This window comes from Rhagoletis pomonella, unplaced genomic scaffold (genome assembly GCF_013731165.1).
Source record: "Rhagoletis pomonella isolate Grant_MI unplaced genomic scaffold, Rhpom_1.0 Rhpom_scaffold_00009, whole genome shotgun sequence".
In the NCBI taxonomy this organism is placed as follows: domain Eukaryota; kingdom Metazoa; phylum Arthropoda; class Insecta; order Diptera; family Tephritidae; genus Rhagoletis; species Rhagoletis pomonella.
Window position 1 is genome coordinate 33,222,010 of NW_023458563.1, and position 20,512 is coordinate 33,242,521.

Consider the following 20,512-nt stretch of genomic DNA (forward strand, 5'->3'; position numbering starts at 1 on the left):
CCAGGCGCGCCTACTTTTTTGCTTTTGGTTTTCGCATCGTTTATTATATTCGTAGTTTTAAGTTTTTTAATAAAATCAGTTGGTGGTGGTTCATGATAGTCTTGATAGATAGCACTGAGGATTTGGCAATAATCTCTTTCAGCCACAGCTGCCAACTTGGTGCTTTAAACACCTGATTTAGTGCCTTTTGAAATTTAAAACGCCAAAAGAAATGGTTTAGTTAGTGCCTAGTTCCTTTTTTAGTGCTTTTTTTCTGAACTCAGATTTCTCATATATAGTTAAAACATGAAATAATTTTAAATATTTGTCGGTTCTTGTAGATTTTTTTTTTGCTGAATCCAAATCTGGCTGCCGAATTTCTCCAGCACGTCAGAAGATATCCTAACCTCAAGGTGCCAAAAACACGGTAAATATTACTTATTTTTCTACTTTTGTTAAATACAAACTGTTATGAAAAAAAGTATCCATTGATAAAAGAAAAGTTGGCAACACTGCTTTCAGCTATGGAAACACTTACGGGGAAATGTTGTAACAACATTCATATCTCACGTACGATGCAAGAACAACATTTTTTCTTTAAATCGACATACTTTAGTATACATTGCATTGTTGAAGCTATTTCCATTTGAATTAGGAAATAGTATCATTTATTTTATTTCCAAATTTTTGTTGACTTTATTTCGCTTTTTAAAAGGTAAAAACGCCAATTGATTTTATTTTGCATCTCTATAGTGTCAATTGACGTCATTTCCGTTGATCTTGTTACCTGTCAACCATCTATCAATCTTGGTTGTTTGGTACAAACACAGGGTTGCATATCTCATATTTAAATAGCCATTATTGGCCATTTAAGTGTAGACACAGAACAAACAGTATACAGAAGACGGGCCGCCATAGTGGTCGTGGTGTTAACTTCTCTGCTCTGGTTCGGGTTGTAATATTACGTCCGCGGAAGAAAAATAAATTTGTATGTGGTGCGTCTTCTGTATACTGTTTATTATGTGATAATACTAAATCCAGTACAAAAGGATTTGAAACAACCGTCACGAACAAGATTGTTAATAATACTTTCCGTTGTGACATTCTTATCGACGATTTCAACTTCATGCATATAACATGTTATTGATAAAGCAGTCGTTGTATTTAACCAGAGCTTCTACCTCCGACACTAATCCTCTGTGAACATCGTTATCGACGTTACCGACTCCCTACAGAGGACGCACCACATACAAATTAATGGGTCGATTACGGATAGCAACGCAACCACGGTTCGGTTGCCAGCTGGCAACGCAACTGGAAAGAAAATTTGTATTACGAATGGCAACTATCGTCAGTTGCTGTAGAGTTATCGATAACCGAAATTTGACAGTTCGACTACCAGCAAGCGGCTGTACACAAGCTGTGCGAGTAGAATTAAATTATTAAAATAAAGAGTTTTAAAGAAAAGACAGCAATAAAGCTAAGTTCATCACAATTATTTGTTTAAGAGGAAGAAAAGTGCATGACCGCGGCCTCAACCAGGCGTCATTCTAATCCTCTAGAGCTACAGCGTGCACTGTAAGCAAAAGTTAGTGCTTTCAAGGTTTTTATGTTATTACCCTTTTGTGTTCATTTTCAAAGCATATTGAGGACTTCCAGAAGAAGCTGTAGTATAATTGGTTAATAAACAAATTAACCACTTCGTTCAACTTCAATACCTTCGCTCATAAAAGCTTGCGCTCCTCTTCAATTTTTCGCAGAAGGAAATGCCACAGCAATGGCTTCAATTTGGAAAACTTAGTGTGTCGGTAGTTTTAAAAGAGGTGCTTCAGTTGATGAAGGCAAAAATTTGCAATCAGTGTTCGCTTTTGTTTCGCCAAGAAGGCGTACTCCATGGGAACTAAAATTTCAAGTTATTGTTTTGTTATTTTCATAATATTCTGTAAAAGCAAACTGCATTGCAAAATGTTAATATCGTTCAAATTATTAAAAAGTAAAATATATGACACACTTTTAAATTTTCGCTCCTAAATACGCTCCAGAGACATTCCCAGCAACTACAAAAATGTAGTCGCCTCTATACACATTTTTTAGCAACTGCAGTTGTCAGTTGAAAGTTGCCAGTTGCTATCTGTAATATCGTTTTAGCAACTAGCAACGCAACTGAGGTTCGATTGCTATCGATAATCGACCCATTATTTTTCTTCCGCGGACGTAATATTACAACCCGGACCAGAGCAGAGAAGTTAACATCACGACCACTATGAATAACATGAAGTTAACATCACGCCACAAACACACATCGTGATCAGCGTTGCCACGACCTTGAAAAAATGTATTAGTTGCCAAGCAGAAAAAGTATCAAAAGCAAACAAAACTGTGGTTTGTTAAACTATTATTTTAAAAACAAATGATGAATAAAATTTCATAATTAAATCCATAGTTATAAAAAAAATTTTATATTACTTGCTTCTGTCTGCTTATTTGCATAACGAAAAACAAACTTATAGAGCCCCTAAACCACACAAAACCCTTGCGCAACCCCAAACTTGTACAAGTCAATATTGTGGAAATTACAACAGCATAAAATTGCGCAAATCTTATTTTAAAGAAACGCTGCTCAAGTAAATATGTGCAAGAAATATGAATGTGCGTTGTATATTTTAATAGCTTTAGCTTTAAAACGTAGAAAAAAAATAAATTAAAAAAAATAATAATTTTTTTCAACGATTTTATCCATATTTTACAGCACGATCTGGACACCAAAATCAAAACTAGACTAAAAATTTCGCAGTTGTCGTCATACGCAGCACAAATTATTGTACAATAACACAAGCATGAGCAAAATATCAAAATAATTATTATTTTAGGGCAATAACTGTGCAATTTAGTACAAACGACCCCATACACCACACAAACGACCGATATAGCGTTATGTTTCTGTGTGGTTTAGGGGCCCTATAACAGCGGCGTGTGCAAAGAAGTTCCGGATTGTGTTTCCCTTATAAGAGTTACCAAATCAAACTTATAAATATCTATATATAAATTGTGAGACTTTAAATAACAAGAAACAAAATATTTGCCTTTAGACTAGTAATACTATTCATAGTTTTCAAAAATTCATTTCTGCCAGCCGAAAGTATCAAAATACGGCATTTGGGAACAAAAAAGTATCAGATATTACAATTTAGAAAAAAAAGTATTAAAAATTATACAATTGTATCAAAACGGCAACGCTGAGCGTGAGGGAAAACGAAGTTAGTTAACATCTTGTCGTCATAGCGACGATGGAATTAACAGCGTCAGCCGAGTGAAAATACTGCTAAAGTAATAGAGGCAGCGCCGCTTGTGATACCCTTGCTTGCCTCACCGCTCGTGACATAAATTCAAATTGGTTCGATAGTCGACATGCGTCTTCTGTATACTGTTTATTCTGTGGTACTATACAACAGAGTGTAAAATTTTGTATCTACTGTTTCTTTATGTAATTATATGTCCCCATTGGAGGAAGCGAGGTGATAACACAGTTTTCACAGAATTTCCTATAGGTGCGAAAGAGACAAATAGTTGGTCATGCATCAAAACGCCTGAAAGTATACAAGGAATTTTTAATCGTATGCAGTAAATTTACCCAATTCATGACTTTCGTCCACTTTGTAGCTATATAGATTGGCATGGTGAAATGAACGGAAGGTGGCGCATTCCCGAAACCGCTACTTTGGTTTTGCCGACTTTGACATTTAAGGCAATACGTAAACAAACTTTTTGTTTAGAAACAAGTGCAATCGTATTGCAAACGTATTGTGTACTTTCAAGTGAAAAATCGAAGTAATTCGTGCGTTCTGAAGTGAAAAACGTTTTATTTGTAATAAAAACTTTATAAAAATGTCGTGTAGTGTGTTGAATTGCAGCAGTCGTAGGGGTAGAGTACTGCCGGCAGGAGAAGCCATAAAATTTAGACACCAGCGTAATATGCATGAAGCACTTTACGAACCACTTTTAAACACGACATGTTAAGTTGAAAACAAATTACAAACTAAAATCGGAGGTAAGCAAGTATCGACCACTTTCTGCAGGAAAACATGCGCTGCGACAAGATATTATCACTTTTTCGGCACCTGCAATACAAACACAAAAATTCTAAATAGTTAATTAATAAGACCTATTCTTTTGAACACATTTCAAGAGTGGTTGTATATTTTTTGTTAACGTAGTGCTTAATTTGCTATATTCAAAGATGGCTTGAGAAATTGGTGAATCGAGAAGAAAACACGTTTTCTCACTGCAAATTCACAACGGTCAACTCATTGTTCTTCGCCATATTCTTTGTTCACCCGTTGCCACAAATGTCATTCTGCGGGAATGCGCAATCTTGTATTCTATCGTTCTTGATAGATTGACGCTTACACAATAGGGGTTATTCTCGAAGTCTTGCACGATGCACGGTTTACACGAAATGCAAAAATACTCCTCAAAATTTGGAAGAGTACGAGAGCATCCCATTGCAAAGTGGTAGCATGCATGGGTAGCAAGCAGCGAAATTATGTATCAAATACAATAACAAAATACAGCACACAAAAAAAATCAAATGAGCGAGATGAGAGGAATGAGAGAAAGATGTAGCAATTCCAACAACAAAACAACTAGCACAGGGCCGCATTTATCTTGCTTTACTTTTTTGCAAAATATATACATGGGTTTCGACGTTGCATATTTTGCAGCGATAGGAAATGTTGGTTCCCATGTATTTTGTTGTTGTGTGTTTGCAAGTTATGCGGTCCATGCAATCCGTGCTACGTGCAACGGCTTTGCAAGATTTGGAGAATACCCATAATGTGTTAGTGCTTTGCCGATCTTCTCCTCCGATTTGTGGCGTGCGCCTTCGTGTTGGCACACAAAGGGGAGGGACCTACAGTTTTACGCCCACTCCGAACGGCGATTGTGTTTTTATGAGAAGTTTTTTCATGGCAGAATACACGCGGCGGTTTGTCATTGCCTGACGAGAGGCGACCGCTATTAGAGAAAAACTTTTTTTTTTTCTTTGAGCGGAATGGTAGTGTGCAGTGCTAACCACTATACCACAGCGGCCGCAACTTTGTAACCAGCGAATCGACTATTAGTTCGCGGAATTACACATCGTTTTCATACAAAAATGTGGCTCAGAATTGTCATATCAATACTACTAGGAGGCCCAAATTTGGTATGTATTGGAGAAATGGTTTGACGTAAATGAGCTGTCCCGCGCGCTTTTTTCAAAAATTTGTAAAAAAGAGCAGTTTTTTTCTAAATAGCCATTGTATATATACATAAATATTTAGTAAATATTATAAATATTAATTCCTTAGCCACACTCCACAAAAGATCTGAAAATCAATATAAATTCAAGGCCGTATTTCTACTTGAATTTCCTAACTTCGACGAGCCATTTGGAACCGTTATAGGGAACTGAAGAGGGAAGCTAGGGAGGTCGAAATCCGTGGTTGCGAAGAGCTTGAAATGATCGCCGACAGAAAAATCCCCCGAAATTTTTGGCAGAGTGTTGAGCGACTTACGGAAGGTTTCACGACTCCTGTAGGAACAACCATGGCGACCTAGTGACCTATGTCCAGAACGTACTCAAATTATGGAGGGAACACTTTTCGACCCTTTTGAATGGCAGAAGCACTGAAAGAAGTGGAGAAGACGAACCAGATTATGCTGACGAAAAGTAACAAAGCTGCTGGAGCTAACGGCCTGTCAGCCCAGCTATTCAATTACGATAGCAAGGAATTCAAGTGCGCTCTGCACAATCCACAAGAAAGGCGACCCCAACGTGCCAACTACCGCAGGATCAGCCTTCTAAGCATAGGTTACAAGGTCTTATCGAGTGTATTGTGTGAAAGACTGAAGCCCACCGTCAATGAACTGATTGGGCCTTATCAGTGTGGCTTAAGACCTGGCAAATTCACCATAGGCCAGGTATTCACAATACGTCAAATCTTGGAAAAGACCCGCGAGAAGAGGATCGACACTCACCACTTATTTGTCGACTTTAAAGCCACTTTCGACAGCACTAAAAGGAGCTGCCTATACACCGCTATGTCAGAATTAGGCATCCCCTCAAAACTGCCTTTTCCAAGTTGGATAAGGAAGCAAAGCGAATGGATCTGGTGATAAACGAGGACAAAACGAAGTATCTCCTATCATCAAACAAACAGTCAGCACATTCGCGCCTAGGCACCCACGTCGCTGTTGTTAGTTATAATTTCGAGAAAGTGGAGATTTTCGTTTACTTGGGAACCAGCGCACATAGTGACGAATCGACAATATAGGACGACAAAAATGTTTACCAGTTGCGGATCCAGCGGGGCGGTTTTGGGAGTTAAACTACGTGTCAGTCAGTGGCGGACCCGCGCGGGGTGTTTTAATATGGCGCATATGTGTGTACAATATGACGTCTTTGTATTAAAATACCCTCCGTGGGTCCGCCACTGACTGACACGTAGTTTAACCCCCAATTAATTAAATTAAATTTCCAAAATTCACAATGGCGGATCCAATATAGCGGACGATTTCTTAAAAAATGTCTATATTGTTATGAAGCTTGGTGTCCAGAGATTTTCGTCGTCACTGATTTCGAAATTGATATTCCATTTTCAAAAATCAAAATGGCGGATCCAATATGGCGAACGATTTCTTCAAATGTGTATAAATATTTATGAAGCTTGGTATTTACTCCATATGTATTTGACATATTTCAATGCTATTTGGTAGTTAGGGACTTTCGCTCACTGAATTCGAATATTAAATTAAATTTCCAAAATTCAAAATGGCGGATCCAATATGGCGGACGATTTATTAAAAAATTTATAGATTGTTATGAGGCTTGGTATCCGGAGTTTTCCGTCGTCACTGATTTCGAAATTGATATTTGATTTCAAAAATCAAAATGGCGGATCCGATATGGCGGACGATTTCCTTAAAAATGTATAGATTGTTGTAGAGCTTGGTATCCAGATATTTGCGTCACTGATTTCGAAATTGATATTATATTTTCATAAATTCACAATGGCGGATCAAATATGGCGTCCCGAACAATAGGCGTTTTACTTTTAACGCAATGCATTACCTTTAGCACCATCTGAACCCATTTTGAATTTTGAAAATTTAATTTCAATTTCGTAATCAAAGATAACGAGGATCTCTGAATACCAAGTTTCATAACAAACTATAATTTAAAAAAAGTGGTCCGCCGTATTTGATTTTTGAAAATTTAATATCAATTTCGAAACCAGTGGCGGCGAGAATTTCTGGATACCGAGCTTCATAACAATCTATACATTTTTTAAGATATCTTCCGGCATATTGTATCCGCCATTTTGAATTTTGAAAATTTGATATCAATTTCGAAATCATTGACAACGAAAACCCCCGGATACCAAAATGCATTCAAATTATTTTTAATATCATAATTTTTTAATATCAGCTGGTCATATTTCGACAACTCCTATTTTCTAACGCCGTTTAATGTCACTAACTCCTTTGAAGTTTATTTAGTTGACAACCTCTTAAGTATTGACCTCTGTCAAATCAATAGTTATTTCAACAAATGTAACAAAATTCTTGACCTAATTTTCATATCTAGTAATTTGAACTTTAAGCTTTTAGTGTGTTGCTTGCCAATTTCTCCGGCTGGCATTCATCATACTCCTTTAGTACTCACTAATGAGTTCTAATATCTAATATCTCTCTGGGAAGTGACCTTGTTAGTTTTAATTTTAACAGACACAATTTTGAAGACTTTAATAATCTACTGCTAGAGCTTGACTGGGATGGCCTCTTTACTAACGTTAATGTTAACCGCAGTTTTGAATTGTTTAGGTCCACGGTGCATAATTTGTGTTTGAAGCATATTCAAATATTTTCCAACAGAAAATATAAGCATCCATGGTACACTAAGGAATTGAAGCATCTCAAAAATCGCTGCAATCAGTATTATAAAAAATTCAAAGCGTCAAATAATACCTTGTATTTCTATAGTTATAAAAGCTGTTCCTCTGAGTTTAGAAAAATGGATAGAGCCCTCCGGAAAAAATATGTCAAAAATTTCGAAGACAGTATTAAAACGAACCCGAAAGCTTTTTGGTCATTTATTAAATCTAAAAAATGTAAATCTAATACTAATATACCAACCTCGATGTTTTATAACAACGGTGGGCAATCGCGGCTCTTTGAGCCAAATGCGGCTCTTTGCTTAGCAAGGTGCGGCTCTTTTTACTTTATCTTTGCTTAAAACATTTTGGCTCTTTTTAGTTTTTAAAATACAAGTTTCTTTGCTGGACATTATTTTCCATTAAGTTGTTTTATCATTTTATTATTTTTATATACACATACACAAATTGAGATCGGAACCTTACCCGCAATTGGAGAATGAAAATTGGCTTTCTGACTTATTTTTCTTTACCGATATGATGGAACATTTGCAAAACTTGAAATTGCCTTTACAAGGAGAGAATAAAAATGTTTTTGGTTTGTCGCAAATTATTTTAAGTTTTGAAGCTAAACTTACGTCTTTTTATTCATGATCTCAAAAAAAGAATATTTCATCATTTTCCATGGCTATAAAAAAATATTACACATAATTTAAAAAGAGATTTTGAAAAAGATTTGCCGATTTGAAATTATTTAAATGTACGTTTGCATACTTCATAAACCCTTTTTTATGTAACATAACTGAGGATGAATTTACAATATCCGAAATACTCCTTTTTAAGAGAAGCGAAGAAGAGTTAGAGTTTTTGGAATTAAAAGAAGATAAGGCTTTTGAAATGCAACATAAAGCTTTGCCATTGCTTGAATTCCGGCAACAAGTACCAGATTTAAAATATCCGCTGTTGCAAACAGCTGCGAGGCGTATATTTTCAATTTTTGGTGCAACGTATAACTGTGAGTCTTTGTAGGTACTCTACAATGAAATTCGTAAAGTCAAAATACCGTTCTCAGTAAGATGCGTTCGCGTACCTGATAATTATTGAAAGTTATAAAAACTATCAGCTTTTTGTGTTCGCGTACGCAAAAAACCTTGCAAAGTAGGGGAAATTGAGAGAATAAAATGACATTTCCTTTTAAGGGAAAGTAGTTTCTGTTGGAAAAATTTTTGCCAACAGCAATTTGCCAACAAGAAAACAGCTGATTAAAAACAGTTGGTTGGAATTTGCGCAAATTCCTAAATTTAATTTGATGGTTTGGAAGTTAAAATAATAAAATGCGACTAATTAAACTTGTAAGAAGTAAGTAATTATTCGTTTTGTCAGTGAACTGTGTCTGGATAAGACTTCGGGATTTGTTTTCAAACGTTTTCAATTTTATACTTTTGAATGTAAACAAAATTTCTATCAGCTCTTCGTCTAAATTTCAAGTTTCTGCAAATTTTCTGTTCGCGTACAACTTTGGATATTTTTCTCTTAAGAGATGACATTTCGCCGGAATTTTACCGTTTTACATTTTCTACTAGAGATTTTAAACGAACGTACCTATTGATGAACCAACATTTAACAGAATTTTTACGAACGGCTTTAACTGACGTAAAACCAGATATTGAAAATTTGGCCAAAGTGATGGTTTGAATTTTCTTTAATATCTATCTTATGTACATTAGAATAATAATAAAACTAATCTTTTTATTTTCTAATAATAATTTGATTTGTTTTTGTTATTTTATGGCCTTATAACAATTATATTCAACAATTTTTATTGAGCTTGAGGCCGTTTTTAATGAAAAACTTATTGGGGAAAAGCAACAATAATTTGAAAAATATGGTAGAAGTGATAGCTATTTCGGAAATCACAACATTTTCTCATCAGACTTATTTCAGTAGGATTCGAACGATCCCACTGACTCAGCCAGTTGCCTACGCACTGTGCTAAGTTCGCCTTATAAATTATTCTTATTTTTTTCCCACTTTTTCATTTGTTAAGCCAGACAGACATTGATGGTTTATCTGCAATTCTTTTTAAAAATTGCCAGGCTCTTATTAAGCCCCTTAAGCTAATTTTCAATTTATCGCTTTCTTCGGGAACATTTATTATTGAATGGAAGAAGACAAATATTACTCCAATCTTTAAAATCGGAAATAAAATGACGTTAAGAACTATAGACCTATTGCTAAATTATCAACGGTTGCTAAGTTGTTTGAAGCCATTATGAAGGACAAAATGACCTTTTCAGTTCGAAATTTCATATCTCCGAATCAGCATGGGTTCGTTAAAGGGAGATCCACCGTGTCTAATCTAGCGATTTTTATGGAGGACTGTCTGCAAAGTTTTATGGCTGGGCATCAAATTGGTACGGTATACACAGATTTCTCCGATGCGTTTGACAGAACGAATAAGCACGAAAAAGTCCGTTGCTAATACTACAAGTTTAGATAAGCTTTTGTTTTTATACAAAAAAATAGTATATATTTAAAACTCTTTTGATAAGAGAAAAGGAAAAAAGAAATATTTGGAAACCGATAGAAAAAATAAGATACCTAGTAGTTTTGTTTATATATCTGTACATGAAATACCTTCCACTTTTTCTACTTCTCAGAAAATATATTATAAAAATCTTTGATGTAAAAAATTGATTCGCTTAAATAAATATACATACATAAACACAAAATTAAAAATACGTACATATGTATACATTAGGAACGTTAATCCCGGGATCCCGGGATCCCGGACTTTTTAAGGTCTCGAAAATCCCGGGATCCTTGGCAAGTAATCCCGGGATTTTCGGGATTTGTAATTAGCACTGATGGCAACAATAGAAACTCCTTTTCTTGACCAGTTTTGGCTATATTTCTTTTTTTATTTAATAATTAATATTTTTTTATAAATGTCTAGCTCATTTTTACATATAACACCGAGCAATAGTAAATTTTAAACACAAAACCATGGGCCAAATATAGTAAAATTGCGTTCTTAGTTTTTCACTCTGACGTCAGTAATTCAGAGAAATGTGCTTAGAGAAGAAGTATGGTTATAAAATTAATGAGGAAATCCTGTAGAATTTAAACAGATTCAAGTTTAAAGTGCAGAAGGGCTGGAAAATATTGAAAATGTCATTTTAAAATTTTATCCTTGACATTTCGCAATATTTGTTTTTTGAAAAAATTATATTTTAAGGGCTCATATAAACTCGACAACATCCTCGAATTTCGTTTTTCTAACTTTGTCAGCTTAAAAATTACCTATTGCATTTGTTACCCATATTTTTATTCTACATTGCATTGAATTTTTTAATAATTTTTAGAATTAATCATATCTTTGAAGTTACAAAGTCCTTCAAAATAAATCCTGCGGTCAGAGAGAAAAAAAACGCCACTTTAAATAAAAAAGTGGGTTTCGAACCCATTTATTTATTATTTATTTCATGGTAGGAGAGCTTCTCAAACAATATAGAAGCAATTTTTTCGACTCAAGTTGTTGAAAAGTAATGAATATCTAAATCCCGGGATTAAGACCGGATCCCGGGATTGTGACAAAGCCATCCCGGAAATCCTGGGATCGGAAAAAGCCGAAAAATTAACATCCGTAATATATATACAGTAAAAGTTAGCTCTTTATTTCCGTGCTGGGACGTGTCCCGTCGTGCTGGGCCGGGCCCCACTCAAATTCTCAACGTGCGGGCTCGTGCGTGTTTTTGAAATTTGATTTTGCACTCGTGCCGGGCCGGGCCTGAAAATTTAGGCCCGTGCCCATCTCTAGAAGGTTTATTCTGTCGTAGCAAGAACGGAGGATTATTTTTCACTTCAGCCCGATCTCGACAGGGTTCACGCCTGGTGCGTGAATAATCGGCTTTTTCTTAATATATGTAGATAAATGTTCTCATTGAATTTTTTCCAGAAAGCTTAATACTGTAAATACAACTTATACTATTGCGGGTTCTCAACTGAAGTTGGTGGACACAGTTAAAGATTTAGGAGTATATTTCAACTCAAAACTCACGTTTGCAAGCCACATAAATTTTATAGTGGCAAATTCTTACTCTATGTAAGCTTTTGTCCGTCGAAACAGTTCAGATTTCTTGGCCCCGTATACACATAAGAAATTGTTTATTGCCTTTGTTAGATCCCGTTTAGAATATGCTTCAATTATCTGGCGGCCTGCCCAGGTATCATATATAAATAGAATAGAGCGTATTCAAAGATTTTTATCAAATTTGCACTGAGAACTTTAAATTTCGCATAACTTTTGCCTTCTTATAGCTCGCCATGTCTACTTTTAAGTTTAGAATCACTTGACAATAGAAGGAAATATCTATCTTGTTCTCTAATACTACAAGTCATAGCTGGGAATATGGACTGTCCTGATATTTTAAGTAAGGATACCTCTCAATATCCCTGCTAGGAACTTGCGTCACTTCGACATATTCTACTTGTACAGAGTTAAATCTAATTATGCCATCAATGCTCCTCCTATCAGTCGAACTCTTAGAGAGCTTAATCAAATTAATCGAGTTATTGATATTGACCTCTCACTTTCTGGAGAGATATTTAACAATATTGTCTTAAATTACCTTAATAATAATTATTAGTTAGTTGCTTAGTAGTAAAACAAGTAAATACTGACGCGATAAATATTGAACATGTAGCATTCTCGCCATCACTATTTTGAAATCCATCAATATGGATTACGATCCAAATATCAATAAATATTGAACGTGTCGCAGGCGCCCCTCACTGTGATAAATTAACGAGTAGACTTCCCAGCGATAATTTTCTTCGATATGTGGTTAGTTATTTTTGCTGATCTGTGTTGCCTGGGCGACGCAACACACAACCACAGTTCAATTTATCAAATTAATCCAACTTTTCTAGTCTGACTTTATACACGGCAAACTTACCAAAAGTTACCAAAATAAAAAAAAGTTGCCAAGTTACCAAATACTCAAAAAGTTACCTATTTTGGTCACAAGTGACCAAATGAGGAAACCGTGCTGGCTACGCCCATGTAAATATGTGTTTGTAGCACGAGGTTTACTACTTAAGCGCTGAAATATTTGGTCTGCTCAGGATATTGTGCAAATGGTCTGGATTTACATTTGCAAATTTTATGTTTGGTAGATACCATGGCAACTGTTTGCATTTTACTATTGTGATTTTACAAATGCACCGAAATATGCAAATGCAAGATCATATGCACAAGATCCTGAACGACACGATAGAGAAAATCTTATGCCATGGTCTGGATTTTTTTTTCAGATTTGTAGGCCTTTGTAATTTTTTACCAGCTATTACTAAATATTGTGGTTAAAAAGGGCCACTAATACATACTCTAATGCAAATTTCGCACCCTTAAGCACTTGCGAAAGGAAATAAAAATTAATGACAAAATTAAGTCCCACGACTTTCTCCACATAACTACTACTCCCTACTAGCACGTCCATATTATGTATATGTATCACAGCGCACGGCAGTGCGCGCGAGTGACGAAAGCAGCCACAGTAGAATGCTGAAATGACTCGCTTATACAGTAAAACCCGCTTAAGTACCTCACGAAAAGTCTCAGCTCTTTGAGGTACTTAAGCGGGTTGGGTTCTTAAAAGAACCCGCTTAAGTACCTCGATGCGGGTACTTAAGCGAACATAATTATTGATGTAGTTACATCTTTTTGTAGACTCACATAAATATGTAAATCCTTAAATAAAACATGAACATTTAATAAAGTAACCGTAGCATTATTTAAAATTCTTTAATTAAACTACAGTTCATTCCCTAACAAATACCATATAAACCTAAGCCTAATGTTTTATAGGAAACTTACAGAAAAAATTCACCAAAAATTTAAATGTTTTTCCCAGAAGTGTTTGTTGTGTATACAGTTTTATAGCCCATTCAATTTTAGTGTAATAATGTGCAAGTTTCAAGTAGCTAAAAATTACCGTTTATTTTTTATAATTTCTTTCCCGAAGGTGTGTAACGCTGCCACTGAATTTCAAAATATGTAAATATTTTAAGGAATTTTAAAAGAGCACCTCAAAGGGGAAAATTACAGGTAAAATGGTAAATGGTGTTCGAAAAATTTAGGTACTTAGGCGGGTGGGGTAAATAAGCGGGGAGATAGTTTAAAGAGGGATTTTCTTCAGATTACATTCAAAAATTCACATTGCTCAAATATGTTGGTTACTTAAGCGGGTTAGGTACTTAAGCGGGTTTCACTGTATATACACGAGATTTGGAAGTTTTTATCCAGACGTCCAATCGACATGTTTGAGATATCGTTGGAAAGGTCTTGCAGAATGGGTCCAGAAAATGTATTCAAGCTTCATAAACGATTAACCGGATTCTTAAATATTAGGCTAAAGTATTGTGAAACAAAAAACGTTTTTTTTTGCTTTTGCCGATTAAGGGGGGCATGCGGGTACACCCTACGTATTTAGTGTTATTCTATAGGTCAATACCTTTGAAACGATACCTTATATATTACGCTCCGCCTACTAGTTCGAAAGATATAGAGGTAAATGTGTTTTGGTTCGTGTCTCCGCTAAGAGATGTATGTATGTGGCGTCTGTACGTCATTTAATTTTTTTTCAAATTTTCAGGAACTAAAGTACAAAAAAAACTAAGAAGGTTTTGTTCCAGGATGTTTTGATTCGTATGCCTTTGTGGGCGTGGCTGCTGCCTGAAATTCGAAAAAACGCAATTTTTTAAACTACCACTGAGGCCGCACTACTCACTCCATGTCATTGACGCGGATATCAGTAGAAGGGTCTTCAAACAAGCTATCAAACGCCATCTTTTTTGTTTATAAAATATAAACATATCATAACGTTATCGCCTGAAAACTAAAAATCGGGCTGCTGAAAATATACGGCAGTTTCTCAAAAACTGGTCAGTCAATTTTATTCTAGGTTTCCAAAAATCTAGCCCGAAACCTTAGCTTTCATCTGGTATACAGCTTATATCTGGGAAAACTCTTGTTGTGGAGATATTGGGATTCAAATTGAAAAAATGTCGCTCCAAAAAGGGTCAAATGGTTAAAAATTAACACATCCGTCTAATTTGGTTACTTTAAGATATAAAAATAATATTCCCAGTTCCCCGAAAAAATTGCCCATTCCCCGATTGCCACTTAAACCGAAATTCCTTGCAAATCGGGGAATTTCCCGCGAGTTGACAGCAGCTGTGCTAATCACTTCGTACATGTCTTGGAAACCACCATTTGTGTGTATTTTAGAGTTTTTTCAGTCACATGCCGAAATTGTAACATTTTTCCCCAGTTTAATTGCAGGTATGTACACAGTATTTAACTATGCGACATGGGTTTATCACCCGCACTTAACCTACCTGGTATTTACCTATAGTTGTACATAAATATGTATGTATGAATGCATTTAATTCACCCAATGTGCCGTTACTACTTACATACATATGTATAAATTGCCAAAATTTATTGAGCAAAACTACTTGAGAAAAAAGCATTAGTTTAATGGCACGAGTGCAACACCGTACACGTGATAGAAGTAAAACTTCTCAAAAAAAGCACATGTGTGCCCACCACACCCGGTAGAAATCTTAACAAAAATAAACTACGAGACTATCAGACGAATACAGTTGTTTATTGTATCCAAAGTTAGTACCAAGTTGATAAGTTGTTATCATATCTCATATTTTTTTTTTTTTTTTTTTTCGAATACAAAGGATATGCTCATTATTTTTCGTTTTATTCCGTATTCGAAAAATTATATGTTTCAATGGACTCATCGCTTTGAATACATAATTTGGATTTTAATATTTTTAGCAATTTATTTGAGAAAAATAAAACATTTAGATTATTGTTTGTATTTCTGTCGATTTTAAATTTGCTACCCCAAAATAATTGATATCAAATAAAACACTTCTTTGAGGTAAAATTTTCGAGTGACGAAAGCTGAATACGAACACAAAATTTATGATATCAATTGCGTGACGAAAATTATACGCATTTTTAACTGCCTTTGAAACGTACGGAAAATCTTTTTTTATTATTCGGAACGTTGCGAAATTCCGCTCTACTGCTAGAAACACAAAATGAATAACAGAACTTGTGCAACGATTCGTATGAATAAAAAAGATTTTCCCTGCGTTACAAAGGCAGTTAAAAAATGCGTATAACTTTCGTCACTAAATTGATATCATAAATTTTGTGTTTCTAGTTCAGCTCTCGTCACTCGAAAATTTTACCTCAAAGAGGTGTTTTATTTGATATAGTATGTTGTGAAGTCCAATGTATTATGATGAATTTCAAGGGCACATGTGCCGTTTGCAGTTTACTTTCTCTTGCTGTGGTGCATGTCTCATTCACTTATTGTAGGTAATTTGTGCGGATATATGTATGTATGTAGTACATACAAGTAAATAAGAGTGTTAGATATAAGTAAACAGAACGTTAGATTTATAGTGTGTGACATAGGCCCAAGAAGTGACTGATAAGTGTTAGAAACTTGACTAAATGAAACGGAAAAAGCTTATAGATACATATATACTATAGAAAATAATAAAGACTTAGTAGACTGGTGCACAACTCGGCTTTCAGCTGGTTTCAAGTCATTTGCTCATTTAGCATACCAATGCAACGTTTTGATTTCAACCAACTATGCACTGCAAAAGCACAGAGAGAAATAGGCAATTTATGCCATTGCATAACCTGTTTCTCTCTAAGCATTGTCGTTTCAAGCATCTATCGTGTGAGAGAGCAATAAAAGCAATGGCAATGAAATGCAGTGCAAATGAAAATGAATTAATATCTGTGCAATGTGTCAAATGAGGATTCTTTCCTTCCTAAACACACGTACATATTGTTGGTAATTTATGGAGAAAATAAAATAACTAAGTAACTAGGCGTGCTTGATATGCATATATGGCGTATAATTGATCTTGATGTTTAAACACTGACAATGTGTATATGTACATGCATTGTACCGTTTTGAAAAAAAGATTAATATATTTGTTTTTTTGACAACGAATAAAATAAATAATGTTCATTGTTTATGCAATTAAAAAAGATTATACATACTTTCAATGTATGTATAAGAACTTGTGTACTTTTATGTATAGCTTTACATTACGCAATTATATTGGCTTATGAAAACTACCTTGGCCTGTATATTGAACTAGAGGCATTACCGGTTTAGTTTCAGAAAGCTTTCTGCTTCAGACAATCAGAAAGACCTAAAAGTTTGCATTTGACAACCCAATGTTAAAAAACGTACATATATTCACAAAAGTATTTAAAATTCAAAATTATTGAAAAATATCAAAATTGTAGCGATTTGTGTGTTGGTATAAAAATGGTAAGTGTCACATGCAATAGGTCGCTTGTTGCGCCGGTGAAACCAAGGCATTTGTGCATCAGTCTAATACTTTGCTAGTTAGAAGATTTTATATTACATTTACATTGAACGCAAATACGCGCTTTGAAATAAGGCATTTGAATGTATTTACACTGCCCGAATTGCATTTGCTTTGATTTCCCATCAATTGCAAAGTAAAAACAACAAAATTCACACAATTCAAAACTATCTCGCAGCACGCAATTGAATTTTTAATGAAAAATAGAAAATGCAACCTTGAAAAGGGTTAACAGTTATTCATCATTTGACATTATAGTCGGTGTTCAAAAGAGAGAAATGTCACTATCACTTCTACCTTATTTAATATGCCTTGTGTATAGGGAAATGCGTGATTTGACTTCGCATTTCATATTTCCCTCTCAAGTGACGTATTTGGGTTCAATGTAAATGCAATATTATCTATTTATTTATGATACAAACGAATTGAATAAATAAACGCAGGCATACGGTAACATACAAACAATTAGACCGGCATACAGGCAGTTAAACAGTCAGACAGACAATTAAGTACTCACAAGTGAAACTTCTCGTTCCACACAGGATTTAACTCCTGTGGCATTGTACGTGTACGCTTTTTCACCTTGCTAACTTGCACCGTCACATAGGGATCACTGGTACCGCTTTTATCCTTCGCTATCAGGCCTTGAGCACATATCACTGTAGAATTACATATACGTGTTTTTTAATTGAAATCATTTTCATTCACATTTTTTTTTGCAATTATTACTTGTGGATACACATTTTCGTTTCATTATCAAATATCGAAAAGCAATTTTGTTTGTTGTACATACATATATTGATTTGTGCGTATGTATGCAATGTAACGTAATGCAAGACTACGAATACAAGTATTAATAATGAATGTACATATCTGTGGACTTATGACCAAACAACCTCTGTGCTTTCTGTAGGTTGGAATTTAGTGTAAATTATAAGGAACTTCCCTTTAAAAATTTTATATTTTTATTCAACTTTGATTAAGATATCATCTTGAACTACTCCTATTAATAGCTAAGCATAAAAATATCATTCGAGAACTCAATAAATTACTGCTTTGAAGAGAAAATGACCTCACTCGAGAGAGTTGTTTTGTCAAAAGTCCACAGAGTTTTTATGTATATAAGTAATGAGTTTGAATTTTGCGGGTAAAATAGAGTAAAGGTAGGATTATGCATACTTCGCATAACTTCGCACAACCATTTGTACCAATGCAAATGAAATGTCACTTAAGAAAATGTTAAGCAAAATCTAAACTCAACAGATCGTTAAGTTTTTACAAGTTCTGCTAATTACGGGGTAATGGGAGTACATACAAACTATATTCAAAGTACCTACAAAATTGCAGTTTGAAATTTATGCGAAGTTATGCGAAGTATGCATAATCAGACCAAAAGGGTTTTTGTGTGTTTATGGGTGGGTAAGAAAGGTAAATGATATGAAGTATATAATTTATACATATGGATGCGTATATATATGGAGCTGATGATGGCAGTAGTTCTGCTGGCATATATGTATACACTGTTCCAAATCATCATTATAAACATATATACATACATATGTATGTAGTATGCGTATGATGATGATATGGAACAGTGTTTATGTATAAACATTCATACATAGATATGTACATATATGCATTTTTAGAAGGAGCGCATGCAATGAGGGTACATATGTATATGTATGTACCAGGGTTGTTGCGAATGTTATATCAAAATAAAAATCCTTTCCGGATAATAAACAAACGGCCCGTCCAAATTAAAAAAATTTGGTATCATATGAAAAAGGACTGAAATAGCTTTTAAACAGAATTAACGAACAACCTCTATTTATATTTTTTTATAATTTAATACTAAAGAGTTGCATATACCTGACCCAAGGTTTGTTCTATGATAATAAATTAACATTTTTTGTTGAAATATTTTTCAGTATGTGGCTTTCCTCGTTTAGACATTTCAGTTTTAAAGCTGTTTAAGTCCTCTTTCATTTGATACCAAACTTGTTTAATTTGCATAAGCGGTTTGTTTATTATCCGGAAAAGATGTTTATTTCGGAATAATATTCGCAACAACCCTGGTATGTACATATAAGCATAACCGAATGTAGAGGTGTCGAATGCGCGTCGTGTTCGTATGCGAGAAGTCGGAACAATTAGTTTGCTTCTAAGTGGTTTACAGTGGATTGAAGGTGTTTGAAGTGGCTTAAAGTTTTAGAAAGAGGTATCGTGGTTGGGATGTACAGGTGCGGTCGAAATAATAGTATTGTGGGTTTTGTAGGAATCACAGTAACAATATAGAATACTGAAATATTTATAGATAATTATGTACATATGTGAGAAAAGGAAGAAATAAGAAAGAATTTAGTGCCAAAACATTCGAAAGAATATTACATTTCACACCACTATTATTTTGACAACAACTGTACTATAGTGGAAGCAGTTGTGTATTATAGATGATGAATAGGATTCGATTTAGTTCGGAGTTAAGTTAAATTACGCATATATTAAATAAAAAACAAAAAGGATATTAACAAATAAGTAAAACGTTAGAGTTTTGCGTACTGGATAGCTCACTAGTTTAAAAGAAGTGTATGCACGAACATAGCAAATCTTAGTACAATTGCAATTCAAAACCATGAAATTTTAAATATTATTAATTTTGGTGAAATTGTGGGGAAGTCACGGCCAGATTGACGAAAACCATTTTGGTTAATAATAGTTTTTATTTTAGTTTTAAATTTTCGATTTAATTTGCATTTAACGTTTACGGCAGTCCGTTTAAGTAACCGGTGAGACAGCAAAACATTTTTTCATATGTTTGATTAATTTTTTAATGATGTAGAAAAACTAAAGTGGAAAATTAATTAGAAATATAAATATAATAATTTACTTTAAATTTTCAATTCATAAAATTCAAGAAAGCTGCTGTAAATGAAAATTCTTATGTTTCTATAAAATGTTTGTTTCGATTTTTAGAGTAAAATAAGTGAACTATGTACATATACGAATAACTATTTTTTATATTCCGAAAATTGAACAGCGGAAGTTTAATTACTTTTAACTTTGAAAATTTCAGTCCTAAATATATTTAAATTATTTAACAAGCTTTATAATTTATTTATAGTTGTAGCGGATATCCGGTATCAGGTATCCGGCTGTCCGGACAGTTTTTCGTCGGATAT

The 20,512-nt window shown here is 34.4% G+C and overlaps 1 protein-coding gene across 10 annotated transcripts in view; it reads right to left on the bottom strand.

The window, feature by feature from the left end:
• The window catches only part of LOC118745736, a 351,287-nt gene that overhangs the window by 176,359 nt on the left and 154,416 nt on the right, over positions 1–20,512 (bottom strand). For 8 of the 10 annotated variants that reach the window (XM_036479370.1, XM_036479368.1, XM_036479369.1 and 5 more), the window contains one exon: positions 17,851–17,992. The exons of the other annotated variants lie outside the window; for them this stretch is intronic. In XM_036479370.1, the coding sequence (XP_036335263.1) occupies positions 17,851–17,992 (142 nt within the window). The remainder of the gene's footprint in view (positions 1–17,850; positions 17,993–20,512) is intronic. 10 annotated transcript variants of the gene reach the window in all.